Source organism: Eleutherodactylus coqui, chromosome 1, assembly GCF_035609145.1.
Source record: "Eleutherodactylus coqui strain aEleCoq1 chromosome 1, aEleCoq1.hap1, whole genome shotgun sequence".
NCBI lineage: Eukaryota > Metazoa > Chordata > Amphibia > Anura > Eleutherodactylidae > Eleutherodactylus > Eleutherodactylus coqui.
Genome location: NC_089837.1, coordinates 36,067,038 through 36,082,360, shown reverse-complemented (window position 1 = coordinate 36,082,360; position 15,323 = coordinate 36,067,038). Strand labels below are relative to the sequence as shown.

Below are 15,323 nucleotides of genomic sequence, written 5' to 3'. Positions count from 1 at the left end.
CCCGAACATGTCGGCTGCACCTAAAGAACATCCCAAGAATCCGCTCCTTTCTCACCATAGACACGCTGAAAACGCTTGTTGTTGCCCTCATCCACTCACGGCTCAACTATTGCAACTCCTTGCTGATCAGCCTCCCCTGCACCAGACTCTACCCTCTCCAATCCATCCTGAATGCGGCAGCCAGGCTCACCTTCCTGTCCAGCCGCTACTCAGATGCCTCTGCCCTGTGCCGGTCACTGCACTGGCTGCCCGTTAAATACAGAATTCAATTTAAACTTATTACCTTCATCCACAAAGCCCTCCACAGTGCAGCGCCCCCCTATATCGCCTCCCTCATCTCAATCCATCACCCAGCCCGGGCTCTCCGCTCGGCAAACGAAACTAGACTGCACACCCCTCTAATTCGAACTTCTCACTCCCGCCTCCAAGACTTCTCCAGAGCAGCACCTGTCCTCTGGAACGCACTACCAAAGGCTACCCGAGCAATCCAGGACTCGCAGAACTTCAGGCGTGCTCTAAAAACGCACCTCTTCAGGGAGGCATACCGAATTCCCTAAACAAACCTCTCTGTACTCCGCCTGATAACATGCTCCCTGACCTACTGACTGCAATCCCTGCTAGCCATCATAAAGCGCTCCTGCAGTCATATTGATCCTGCCGTCGCATAGCTAAATGTCTGACTGTTGTCTGTATATAGCACCCCTCACTCTCCAGCACGCGATACCATGCACACCGCCAGCCCTTTACCTTCTGTATCACCCCATTACTTGTAGTATGTAAGCTCGTTGGAGCAGGACCCTCACGCCTATTGTTTCCATCAGCTGATTACTATGTAACCGCGGTTCTGTAATTTTTTGTACTTTTGTCTTTCTGTATTCCCCCTGTCTATGTAAGCGCTGCGGAATATGTTGGCGCTATACAAATAAAGATTATTATTATTATTATTATTACTGGACAGGGCAGTGGTTGGCACGGTTGTCTTGTAGTGCTGGGGTCCTGGGTTTGAATCTGACCAAGGACAACATCTGCATGGAGTTTTTCTTCTTATGTTTGTATTGGTTTCCTCTATCAAAAAAATCCTTCTAACCTTATTTGGCCTCCTATGAAAGCATCCCGTGTGTCTGTCCGTCCGCTATATTGTGGCCCCGTGGATCGGGACTTATCTAAGTGAGGAATCTATACAGCCCTGTGCAGGTAGGTTGTCACTCAGATCAGTTCTTGATTGATGGGGCCACGATCTCATTTTCTTATAGCAGACAAGCTCGCACATGGAATCATAGGAAGTCACATTTACCGTTCTGTGCACAGGTTTTAGGCCGGTGTGGAAAACCTGCTGCAAAGTAAGAATGTATCCAACTTATAGAAGTGTTAATACTTGTAGTTATTGTGCATTTTGTTCATTGAAATGTAAGTCTCATCAATATTTGGCTTGAACGCCCTTTGGAGCTCGGCAGGGAGGTGGTTCCATCTTGGAGAACTAAGCCCAGATCTTCTGTGGATGTCGGCTCGCTCCGATCCTTCTGTCTCTTCATGTAATCCCAGACAGACTGGATGATGTGAGATCAGGGCTCTGTGGGGCCAAATCAGCACTTCCAGGACTCCGTTCTTCTTTACACTGAGGATAGTTCTTGATGACATTAGCCGGATGTTTGGGGTTGTTGTCCTGCTGCAGAATATATGTGGAGCCAATCAGACGGCTCCCTGATAGAATTACATGATGGATAAGTATTTGTATTTCTATGTCTCAGCATTGAGGACACCATTAATCCTGACATCCCCAACTCCATTTGCTGAAATGCAACCCTAAACTTGTAAGGAGCCTCCACCATGCTTCACTGCTGCCTGCAGACACTCATTATTGTACCGCTCTCCACCATGCTTCACTGCTGCCTGCAGACACTCATTATTGTGCCACTCTACACCATGCTTCACTGCTGCCTGCAGACACTCATTATTGTACCGCTCTCCACCATGCATCACTGCTGCCTGCAGACACTCATTATTGTACCGCTCTCCACCATGCTTCACTGCTGCCTGCAAACACTCACTATTGTACCGCTCTCCACCAAGCTTCACCGCAGCCTGCAGACACTCATTATTGTACCACTCTCCACCATGCTTTACTGCAGCCTGCAAACACTCACTATTGTACCACTCTCCACCATGCTTCACTGCAGCCTGCAAACACTCATTATGGTACCGCTCTTCACCATGCTTCACTGCTGCCTACAGACACTCATTATTGTACTGCTCTCCACCATGTTTGACTGCTGCCTACAGACACTCACTATTGTACCACTCTCCACCATGCTTCACTGCTGCCTGCATACACTCATTATTGTACCGCTCTCCATCATGCTTCACTGCTGCATGTAGACACTCATTATTGTACTGCTCTCCACCATGCTTCACTGCAGCCTGCAGATACTTATTATTGTACCGCTCAGCACTATACTTCACTGCTGCCTGCATACAGTCATTATTGTACTACTCTCCATCATGCTTCACTGCTGCCTGCAGACACTCATTATGGTACCGTTCTTCACCATGTTTGACTGCTGCCTGCAGACACTTGTTATTGTACCGCTCTCCACCATGCTTCACTGCTGCCTGCATACACTCATTATTGTACTGCTCTCCACCATGTTTGACTGCTTCATGCAGACACTCATTATGGTACCGCTCTTCACCATGCTTCACTGCTGCCTGCAGACTCATTATTGTACCGCTCTCCACTATACTTCACTGCTGCATGCATACAGTCATTATTGTACTACTCTCCATCATGCTTCACTGCTGCCTGCAGACACTCATTATGGTACCGTTCTTCACCATGTTTGACTGCTGCCTGCAGACACTTGTTATTGTACCGCTCTCCACCATGCTTCACTGCTGCCTGCATACACTCATTATTGTACTGCTCTCCACCATGTTTGACTGCTTCATGCAGACACTCATTATTGTACTGCTCTCCACCATGCTTCACTGCTGCCTGCAGACTCATTATTGTACCGCTCTCCACCATGCTTCACTGCTGCCAGCCGATACTCATTATTGTACCGCTCTCCACTATACTTCACTGCTGCATGCATACAGTCATTATTGTACCCCTCTCCACCATGCTTCACTGCTGCCTGCAGACACTTACTATTGTACCACTCTTCACCATGCTTCACTGCAGCCTGCAAACACTCACTATTGTACCACTCTCCACCATGCTTCACTGCAGCCTGCAAACACTCACTATTGTACCGCTCTCCACCATGCTTCCCTGCTGCCTGTAGACACTCATTATTGTACCGCTCTCCACCATGCTTCACTGCTGCCTGCATACACTCATTATTGTACCGCTCTCCACCATGCTTCACAGCAGCCTGCAGACACTCATTATTGTACTGCTCTCTACCATGCTTCACTGCTGCCTGCATACACTCATTATTGTACTGCTCTCTACCATGCTTCACAGCAGCCTGCAGACACTCATTATTGTACTGCTCTCCATCATGCTTCACTGCTGCTGCAGACACTCATTATTGTACTGCTCTCCACTATGCTTCACTGCTGGCTGCAGACACTCATTATTGTACTGCTCTCCACCATGCTTCACTGCTGCCTGCAGACACTCATTATTGTGCATCTCCCCAACCGTTCAGCAAACCAACTGCCTTCTTTAACAGCCAAATATTTCATATTTTGACTCATCAGTCCGGATTACCTGCTGCCCTATTACTTTGCGTAGTTGAGTCGCTTGGCCTTGTTTCTACATTGAAGATAGGTTTGGGGTTTTTTTTTGGTCGCAATTTTTCGATGAGGACTACTTTTGGCCAGATTTTTCAGAACAGTAGGGTATACCTGGGTCCACTTGTTTCTGCCAGTTCTGAGCTGATGGCACTGCTGGACATCATCTGCTTTTGAAGGGAAGTAAGCATGGTGTAAGCATTAATTTGATTTAGATGCTTCATTTGTTGAGTCACTTTGCATCATTAATTGATACTGGTAGATTGTCTCCCATCTTTGCATGTCAGTCGGCCACATTTCTGGTCTGGGAAACGTTGAGTGGATTTAGGCAGATAGTTGTGTATTTCTATAAAAGTGTATTTCTTGCCAATGCTCCTTTTGGGTCCAGCAAGGAAGCCCTTTGTTGTAGCGCTAACAAATTTGGCATTTCCAGGAGATCCCATTGTCTACCGCCCCTCCAATACACATCCTCCAGACTTGCTGACTGCGATACCCTACCACTGTCACGGGACAGAGAAAAAAAAAACAACTGGTATTACAAGGCATTCAAAGGTGCCAACTCAACAACAATAACATTTATGAAACCATGAGTATACCACAAATACACAGGGTATTCCTTAATCTGGATTATGGTTTTCTCCAGCAGGTTTCGGGGTATTTTGTAGCTTCCAAATTGTATAGTGTGCACACATCATCGACCAGATCAGACACAAGCTATCAGTCTCATATCCAAAATGGCTCTCTGGACAGAAACACCCAGACAGCCCCTTTTATAGTAAAGCATAACACCTGCCCTTTAATGGGCGTGCAACAGATTACATCAGTAACATATAGGATTCTCATTTGTCGGATCATATAGAATCCCCCCTCCTTCCTGCCCACCTTCTCTCAACTCCAATGTATAAGCAAGTCTTTGTCTTACAAACATGTGCTCAAACCTGAAACTGAAAGTAAGTATCTCTTTGTTGAAGAAGATTCTGTGTGGGGGGATGGGGAAGGACTGGGAAAACACTCAAGATGAACACAAGCAATAACATATAACACTGTGATTGAACTCTTTCCTTATGCAGCAGAGTTCCACATTAGACTGAAGTCACAAAACACATATCTTTTCACCATGCCATTGTCCGGCAATTACTATAATGAAATTATGCAGTCATTAGCCTCTAAGAGTTAAAGTCACAACAGCTGCGTAATACATCTAGTTTAGTACAAATCAATAGACATTTTACACTGACTAATCATCATGTCTATCACATCCTTCCCACGGCTGTGTGGCCCCCGGAAACCCACAGAATTACAGACTTGCTGTCGCATGTCATGTTTGATATCCATGTGTAGGTACATTTATAATACAGGGGCTACTGGGTTAATATGGCCAAAAGTGTTAAATTTGGCCTTAATAAGGAGGATGGAGGGGGTGGGACCCAGATGGGCTTTAAAACGAAACTTCTGTAAATCTTTCCTTTTTTTCTATATTTTTATCTGATCACTGCCAGCCCCTTTTTAGAATAAAGCTTTAAACTTTATTAGTCTCCTTGACGCTTTACGAAATCCATAACCCCGAAGTGAGTTAATTGTGTGTCGGCTGGTGGGATCCAAGGTGACTGACGTACCTGTCAGAAGCGGTCAGTGGTGGAAGCGAAGTGTGTTGGGGCATACTAGGCCATGCAGGGTGTGATTTGGGCTTCATCTTGCATAAGTTAAACCTGGAGTGCCATATGTCACAGGTTGGTGGCTGTCGGGTCTGTAAACCCCGTTACCACTTCTATTTCTGAAAGCATTCTTACTTTACAGCACTTTTTCCACATCTGCCTAAAGGTTTTGCCCAGTACTGCCTACGGCGGGGCGCCCACGTATCTGCCTACGGCGGGGCGCCCGCGTATCTGCCTACGGCGGGACGCCCGCGTATCTGCCTACGGCGGGACGCCCGCGTATCTGCCTACGGCGGGACGCCCGCGTATCTGCCTACGGCGGGGCGCCCGCGTATCTGCCTACGGCGGGGCGCCCGCGTATCTGCCTACGGGCGAGCCGGGGGCTTGCATCTTGATCTTTGGCTCACCGTGTATATACCTGGCCAGCCAGGGGTCAGGTCCAGCTCCTTGCGATCAGCATTTATAGGTTATGCTCTAGGAAAGTACTGTTTACTCGCACTCGGCGCATCTCCTATATTATTCACAAAGATGGTCCATGTTTCCAGATGGAGTGAGGTGACCCGGAAGGTGGAATTGTGGGTCCAGATCCTAGAACTCAATGAGAATGGAGACTTCTGTCCTGTTGAAGTCATCCCAGCTAAAGATGTCCAGACGGGAGGAATCTACCAGCTGAGACAGGTACGGCACCCAAACATCTGACCAGCTCCACTTTGCCCCTGCTCGGGGTCTGTTACTGGGCATGTTACTATGAATGGCGTTTTGTGGGACTAAGATACTGCCTTACCCTCAGGACCGGTCATCAATATCAGGTCAGTTGGGGTCCGCCTCTTAGGACCCCGTCCATCAGCTGTCTGATGTGGCCGGTGTGTTCGGGTGGTCACTTCACTGCATACCAGGTACTGCGGTGTACATTTCATAGCAGCCCAGTCCTATTTGCTTGAATGGCATTGAGTTGCGGTCAGGCCACATGATGATGAGCTTGACGTTACAGGAGAGTCTGTGGCACTCGGCCAATCACCGCGGCTTCTTCAGTCAGCTGATCGCCTCAAACAGCAGACCCCCACTCTTCTGATATTGATGACCTATCCTGAGGATAAGTCCTTAACACTTTCCAATCCACTGGCTGACGTCTATAAAGACATTCTGATTGAAGGTTGTACATCTCCAATGTCGGAAGACGTCCGTCAGGGTATTCTTACTGTAGATTACTGGCCGCTCTGTTATCGGGGACCTCTCCAGCATGTCCCATACTGCAGTACTGGCTCTAGCCAGCAGATGGTGCCATTCTATAATGGCAGAAAGAGAAAGCCCCCTAGGAAACCCTGAATCAAAAATTGGATTGCAAAGGGTTAATATCTTCATCCCAGAAGACGCCTTTATAGGAGTTTTCTAACTAAATAACACTTGCTTTCCCTCCAGTGTTACTCTGCCGCCTGATTTTCAGATCTGGCTTGCAGAAGTGCAACAACCACGGCATGCGGTCTGGTTGCAGAGGGGACCTTACAGCGGCCGGTGAACTTTAGGCACTGGTCCTTTTCCATTTAATGGACGTCATGCACAAAACTCGCTGGGCATCATATGGTTGCTTTTTGTAGCCTTACCTCCTTGCTTGGAGTCGCACCTCTCCACACCATATCTGAGGAACCAGCGGGAAAGCAACATTGGAGGGACCCTTCAGGGCTGACGTCACACGTCGGTGTTGTTAGGAGATTTAGAGACTTCTGTTCACACCGGGCGGATTTTCTGTCCGGTCTCTAAATCAGTGCCGCAATTGACCTGCGGCGTGGGATTTAGCAGGTCTATTATAGCAGCATATCTGCGGTGCGGATACCCCCTCTTCAAATGAGCAGGTGAAATTTGCCCCAAGTTCACCTAAAAATTTGATCTGGCCCTAAACAATATGTTTATTCATTGACAGCAAGCAGAGATTCTGGAAATGGTGAAGAACTGAAGTGCAAAGTATTTTATAAAGTTACAGAACTTGTCATTCTACAAAAATAGAACTTTATTTACTTATATAAAGCCGGAAAACCTGAAACTGATTTACCCGGTGGTTAGATGGTTTCTGGGGGTTCCCCAGCAATTAGCTCACTGTTGGGGGGGCGCCCACAAGAATGGGGGTTTTCCGGGCTGGATAACTTTCCCAGTGTTTAACCCTTCTGTACGTTCTGTACTTTTCTATAAACCTGATAATCGGCCACCTATAGTGCATATATAGGGTCCGATCGAGCAGATGTCACCCCATCGTTACCCGCTCCCCCATGCCCATAGCGGGTAATGAATTGCTTGGTGGCAGCAGTAATTGAGGTAAATGAGGGAAGCGTTTACCTGTGTGTGTTGCTGGAGCCGAGGATTAGAGATGTTCAGTCAACGGCTCTCCCAGGGGCTGCCAGGAAATGTCTGAGCCGAGGCTAATTGCTCCCCGGCTCGGTAATAACCAATTTCCCTCACCTTGTTGCTGCAATTACTGTCTCTGCTATTTTCTTAATTTTTCCCTAAAGTTTATAGCTAATTAGCCAGTAATTCACGTTGGCCGCCTCTCTGCGGGAAGGAGTTCAGCGCATTCCCATAAAATTGGCTGCTCCGGATCACTGCCGTACTAGAGGAAATTACTGATTAACCCATTTCCTCTCTGTGACTTACATGTACGTCACAGAATGGTGGGTTGGATATGAAGCGGGCACAACAGCCGAGCCCGCTGCATACCTAGTGGGTGCCAGATGTTTGAAACAGCTGACAGCAGCTGTAATCAGAGTTGGATCCAATCGTTGCTGTTGGACAGCTTCCCCTTCATTTGCTGCTGTTGCAGCAATCCTCTACAAGATCTGATCAGTGGACGTTCGTCCGTTCATCGGCTGATTGGGGCATATTCACACAGGCCAATGATTGGCAAAGGGCCGCTCTTACCCGATCATCTGCCAGCGTTAAAGGACCTTCAGTTACCCTGGTACATCAGCCATCAGTCAGAGGCAGACATTCTTTTTGCCTGCTTGTTGCCCCATGTAACAGCCGATCAGCTGCCGGATGAGCAAATGATCATTCATTGGTTGATCCCATCTTTTGTGCAATCCTAGTTGCGCGTCCCCACGTGTAAACGGGGAACGTCCTGCCGACAGATTAACTATATGGGCCAACGATCGTCTGTCCTGCATAGGGTCTGAAATCTACTGGAGCAAAACACTGCATGTAAAACAATCTTAACACGTTGCAACTATCTGTGCGGTCTCCATAGTACTTACACTGTAATGTATCCGTGTTCTTTCCTCCATAGGGGCAGTCGAGGCGTCTACAGGTGGAGGTGCTGTCGGTACAAGACTCGGGAACACTACCTCTTATAGAAGACTCCATCCTGTCTGTGTCCGTGGGTTGTGTGAAAATAGTGCATGCCAAGACGGGCAAGGGTCAAGATGGGCATCAGGTGACTGTGTATTCAGAGATAGACATGTGGAAGGTTTAGCTGTTTTTTTTAGTGACCCTCTGGGTTGGGGGCAAATTTTCTATCCTGGGACTAGAGAGGCAAGGAGGCATATTACCTGCAGTAGTTGTTCTTTGCTGTCTCTCTGATCTGCCGGTTGCAGGTTCTGTTTTTGGCCACCCAAGATGACTGACACGATCTTCAGACTACCTATAGCACATATAGGTAGTTAGACTACTATAATATGCACATATTGGTAGACTGCTCTTTGATTGGCCAGTGCGGATCACATGAGCAGCTCTGGTCAATGGCTGACTCAATCTTCAGACTACCTAATCCCCCACAGTACATTGGTAGTGTTAGACTTTTAATCACTACACCTACTCTCTGATTGGCTAGAGTTGCTCATGTGATCAGTACTGGCTAATCATAGACCAGTGTACATTGGGTAGCTAGAAAATTTCTGCAGCCTTCTTGGATGTCTGGAAACAGAGCCTGCCACCGACGAATCAGCGGGGCAGCTGAGAAGAGCTGCAGGTAATATACCTCTTGCCCCTCCTGTCCCAAGACAGAATTTTGGCCCAAAAGTGGAGTGTTGCTTTAATGCGACAATACACATTAAGTGAACATGGTAGAACCGACTGACTATGTAATGTGTATTGGAGCCTTACCCTTCTGATTGAAGGGTTGGGCATGTGGATTTTCAGCATGCCCGATCCTTTGTACTCATGGAAGGTTCCCCTTGAGAACACACTCGTGCTTCTATACGGGGGTCAGGGGGGATAACTGTTAACTTTGGATATCTAAAGTGTGCGGCCAGCTTTACATACGTGAACATATATATATTAGATAGATGGTTTCATCCTCCTTTTATGTCTTACAGGATGGTGCAGAAGATGTTGACAGCTACCAGGTACAATCATTATGTTGTTCCTTATACACTTCATTTTAGACCAACAGACACATGTCACCCTTGAGATACATTAGACTAGCATCTGCCCAAGGGAAGCCTTAGCACAACCTGTTAGTTCAAACTGCATTACCATTCTGCCTAGGAAATTGGCCCTGGGGCCCGGCAGGTTCAGCTTCCTGTATGGCGGGTTTGTATCCTTTAGTTTTATTGTTCACTACAAGCAGGGCAGGCGGTGTCACAGCTACAAGCGATATTAAGCAGTATCTTTCCTGTGTAACTGCGGTACCGCTTCATGTAAATGGTGTGCCTTCAGTTTGTGAAAGAGTGAACAACTTGGGTGGGGGGGTTGATTGTTTGCTGCCTAAAACCCAATTATTACTTGTTTACTCATGTCAGTAGATGACAATGACTCGTCTTTACACTAATTAAACCCTGCCAGCCAGAGACTTCACACATTGGGGGTAAATGGAGCTTCACTCTGTGGACTGTGTAACATAAATGCATTCAGGAAATTGCAAAGTCATGTGACAGGAAGTCCATACATAGAAGGGCTGATACCATGGCGACCCCAGAGCAAGCACAATTCTTGTACTACTACAGCAGTGAGGATTCAGAGTCATTACCTCCAATCTATGGTGTTTTTTAAGCTATTTCTGAGCCCTCCTCCTTACAGCACTGTGGCGTATGTTGGCACTATAAACGGGCATGCCGCTTCTTGTGAGCAGGATGATGCCTATAGATCGGTGACTTTGCAGTCACCTTGGCAGGCTTGGTCCGGTGCCACGGAGCTCCTCGGCCCGGCAGCACCTCCCGCTTTATGGCCGTCTCTTCTCTTCGCACATTTCAGGACAGCCATAATCCCGCTGTATTTTATGGCCGCTCTAATCAGCTCGTCTCATTTACTCCAATCCTCGGCGGCTCTCCCCTGTGTGATTCCTCACTCCTCACCGCCAAGGCCTCCCGCATTACACGGCCTTAATGCATCTTAACATTTTATCTACCTTGTCAGTCTTTGATCTTGGATTTATTTACTGCCTTCCTTCTTACCTCCCCACCCAATTACCATAACTGGAAATGTTCTTCCAAGGGTCCTGTAAGCCATCTTCTAGGAGTGTGATCACTGTCTGGAAGGCTTGGTGATTGACAGCTCTTAAAGTTGTATGCACCGAAATGATGCTTCCAGTCATAGCGTCTTTTTCTGTGTCCGCATCGAATACTGTGCACTCCAACTCTATCCTTCCTGGGTTCAGCCTATGTCAAGTGTTTTTTCAAGAGGTTTTAGGTTCATGAATAGAATGTCAGAGCTGCAGTGAAGACTGACACATAAGTAGAATATTGAGAAAGAGCAAGCTGGGAGAAGTAGAATCTGATTGGGTCACTGTTATTAGTTGGCAGTATTGGGCCCTATTCTTTTTAATATATTAATGATCTGGTAGAAGGATTGTACAGTAAAATATCAATATTTGCAGATGATACAAAACTATGTTAAAAAAAATAACGCGTGAGAGCAGAATGTGGGTACATATAGATCTGGAAAACTTGCGGGCAGAAAAGTGGCAAATGAGGTTTAACACTGATAAATGTGCAGTTCTGCACATGGGGAGAGGAAATACAGGTCACCATTACACACTAAATGGGAAACACTGACATGGAAAAGGACTTGGGGATATTGGTTAACTGTAAGCTTAACTGGAGCAACCCGTGTCAGGTAGCTGCTGCCAAGGCAGATAGGATCATGGGAGCATCAGAAGAGGTTTAAGGGCACATGATGAGGACATTGTTCTTCCTCTTTACAAGTTGGGAGGGGTATCATTACTTCTAAGGCCTCATGTCCACGGGGAAAATCAGGCCCACTACGGATTCTCCATGGAGAATCCGCAGCGGGTCCCTCCTGCCCCGCGGACATGAGGGCTGACAATAAGAATAAACTCGCCTGCTGCAGATGGTGCAGGTCTTCCCTTCTTTGTGGCCGGATCTTCTTTCTCCGGCCCGGCGGATATGCCTGGCAAATCCGCCAGGGCGACGAAAGAAGATCCGGACGCGAAGAAAGGAAGATCTGCATCGCCCGGAGCAGGTGAGTTTAATTCTGGTACTGGTCTCCCGCAGATCGGGAGGGGTTCCATAGGCTTCAATAGAAGCCTGCGGGAGCCGCCCCTGCGGGAGACCCGTACTAAAATGGATCTTGCCGCGGGACCCGACCCGAGCACCTGCAGGGACCAGCGCGTACTCACCCGCGCCCCGCAGCTTCGGCGCCGGGTGAGTGACGTTTCTGTGCGGGCCGTCTGCATAGGATTGCGTTTGTTAACGCAATCCTATGCAGGCTTCCAGCGGCGGAAATTCCGTGGGAAATCCCGCCGTGGAATTTCCACCCATGTGCAGGGGGCCTTAAGGAGAGCACCTACAAGCTGAGTGAGGAGACCTATAAGGCCATTCATGCTCCTCTGGGAAATATGCAAATAAAAGAGATGGAACAATAGCTCTGCAGCGCCACCTATTGGATAAACAGTTTATACAAGTCTATGAAACAATGATTGGGAATTGAAGACCAAGGCAGAACCCATACACAGACAGCTGTTTTGGGGGTGTTTGCCCCTCAGAGTGCAGTAGGTTTTTGGCTTGGCTGGTGAGAGGTCAAGAGGGGTATCATCACTCCTTAGGGAGACACCTAGAAGGTTAGTGAGGAGACTTATAAGGCCATTCATGCTCCTCTGGGGCGTCTCACTTAGTAAGCCAGAAAACTACTGCCCACCGATGAGGGGCGAACACCCCAAGACAGCTGTCTGACCTGTTATGTAGGTTAGTTTGGTTGTATTTTTGTCTTTAAGGAAAATGTTCCTTTAAATTCTCTTGAAAATTACATGAATCACACACTGGATTGGGGGACTCTGCGTTATTTCGGGGGGTTTCCCAGGAAATGAAAAAAGACGTTGCAGCCCCTGAGAGACCCTGGTAACACACTAGTCATTCCCGTCATAGCTGGACAGGAAAGAAGTGTGATGCTGGGCTCTGTCCGCCTGATATCATCAACCAATCCTAGTCTCTCAGAGGCTGGAGAGGCGGCGGCCATGTTTTTCATTCCCTGTACAACCCCTTTAAGCGGCGGGGGTACCATAATCTGAATCTTCATCTCTTAGTGTGGAGACTATTTACTAAAAGCCAAACTCGCTCTTGCTTGCTCGGTCTCTCTCACTTGGTCTGTCTCGGGTCTCGCTCTTGCTTGCTCGGTCTCTCTCACTTGGTCTGTCTCGGGTCTCGCTCTTGCTTGCTCGGTCTCTCTCACTTGGTCTGTCTCGGGTCTCGCTCTTGCTTGCTCGGTCTCTCTCACTTGGTCTGTCTCGGGTCTCGCTCTTGCTTGCTCGGTCTCTCTCACTTGGTCTGTCTCGGGTCTCGCTCTTGCTTGCTCGGTCTCTCTCACTTGGTCTGTCTCGGGTCTCGCTCTTGCTTGCTCGGTCTCGCGCTCTCTCACGTTCCTCCTCCTTCATGTTTGTGTTCTCCTTGTTCGCTCTCTTATAAAGTTGAAAGATTTATTCACTAAAGAGAAGCCAGAGTATGTTGCTCTCCGTCGCTCTCTTGCGCTCTCCATGCATTCTACACAAACAACCCATTGATTTCATTGGGCATCATGTACTACTTTGTTTGCCCTCTGGGGGCACTGCAGTGAAATTGAATAGTTGTTACTGATTATCCTACAAATTACGGCTGATCGTTGGGGTCCCAGCAGCAGAACACCTTGTGATTAGCTTGATGACCCTTCTAACCACCCTGGGAACTGGTCTTACCATTGGGACCCCCGGACAGCTAGTGTAATCTGTGCAGCTGGTCCTGTTCGTGGCTCCAGGATAACAAGAAGCTTCTCCTCCACTAATAGATAAAAATACATTGTTTGTAACTGGACTGGAACAGAACGTGTTCTCTGCGGACACATCTTCTGTGACTCCCCTGCATTCCTTCTCATGTGTGGGGGTCACACTTATTGCTTCTCATTAGTCACATCAGATATTTGACCTTGGCATCCAGCTGAATATTCCTGATATACACTAGAAGGGGGTGGTATGAGCAGGTTTATGGACGGGGTAACTACATGGTGATCCCTCTGTTCATTGTTCAGCCTCTGGAGTTCCCTTGCTTCGTTCTTTCAAAAACAGCGCCACTCCTGTCCACAGGTTGTGTGTGGTATTGCGGCTCTGTCCCATTCTCTTCAGTTGAAGCACCCCTTGTTGTCCTAGTCCTGACCTTTCCTCTAATACATGTCACTGATGAGCTGCCTTTTAGCTCTGTCAGTTTTGCCTGCTGTGTTATAGCCCCTTCAGTCGGTCCTGTTCTTGACTTGCATCCATTGGCGGGGTTTGCTCCACTTACACGGCAGTGAGCCAGCCGCGCTTCAGAAACCGCAACGAGGGGCGACTACTCTGGAGCTTTATCACAGTTCTGTACTGGGCAAAAGTTTTAGGCAAATGTGGAAAAAATGCTGCAAAGTAAGAAAGCTTTCAAACATAATCGTTACTTCTTGGAGAACTCAGCGCCGATGTTTGTGCCATTTTTCCACATCTGCATAGAACTTTTGCACAGTACTACATAATGGGAAGTTCTGCAACTTTCTAATATGTAGTTGCTTTTTTTTTTTTTTTTTTTACCAATACCAAAATATCTGCTGCTTGTCAGTGAATGGAAACTGTGTAGTTTACATCTAGAGCACACGTCAAGCACAAGGCCCGCCTCTTATATGTGCCCTGCCACCCGCTGTATTCTGTCCCAGACACAGACTCTGCACTGCCCCCACCTGTAGCTCTGGTCCAGCAAGGGCAGTGCAGAGTCTGTGCTGACCTCTTGCGCCCCGCTGTCTGCTGACCTTTTGCGCCCCGCTGTCTGCTGACCTCTTGCGCCCCGCTGTCTGCATGCGCCTTCCTGCACGCAGTGCAGATACTGAGTGGAGAGTACTGATGCAGAAGCGGCTGCTGCCGGACTGGAGCTACAGGCTGGGTGGTTGGAATGCCTGCAGAGATGCTGCCCAACCAGAGGCCAATGGAAGGGGTCGCTGTTACTACTGAGACTACTACTGGGGCCACTATGGGAGACCGTATTAGTACTGGGGCCACTATGGGAGACCGTATTAGTACTGGGGCCACTATGGGGGACCCTATTAGTACTGGGGCCACTATGGGAGACCGTATTAGTACTGGGACCACTATGGGGGACCCTATTAGTACTGGGGCCACGATGGGGGACCCTATTACTATACAGTCTTACAATTGCAAACAGCCCTTTGAAGACAAGCGTAAAACTGATGTGGCCCTCGATAATGAGTTTGACACCCCTGATCCAGACCTAATACCTCTCACAGCTGAGGGTTTGCTATAATGGTATTAAGTGTAGACAATCCTCTCTGAGCTCAGCACATCAGCAGCTCAAATCTCCGGTCCATACTGTTTGTATCACTGCAGGTAAAATGCATTGATCTATGTCGCTTGCAGATGATTGTCCGGACTGGATACAATTGTAGCAAATACACTGCTGTGAAATCTTAGGTCTGCAGAGGTTTTCTTGCTCTTGGAGTTAACAAAAATGTCTACGTTCACTGAAAGCAAGCAGGAATCTTGAAAAT

At 47.9% G+C, this 15,323-nt stretch overlaps 1 protein-coding gene across 3 annotated transcripts in view; it reads left to right on the top strand.

The window, feature by feature from the left end:
* The window catches only part of KIF13B (kinesin family member 13B), a 206,348-nt gene that overhangs the window by 126,791 nt on the left and 64,234 nt on the right, over positions 1 to 15,323 (top strand). For all 3 annotated transcript variants that reach the window (XM_066594892.1, XM_066594888.1, XM_066594894.1), the window contains exons 24-26: positions 5,939 to 6,071; positions 8,665 to 8,811; positions 9,692 to 9,721. In XM_066594892.1, the coding sequence (XP_066450989.1) occupies positions 5,939 to 6,071; positions 8,665 to 8,811; positions 9,692 to 9,721 (310 nt within the window). The remainder of the gene's footprint in view (positions 1 to 5,938; positions 6,072 to 8,664; positions 8,812 to 9,691; positions 9,722 to 15,323) is intronic.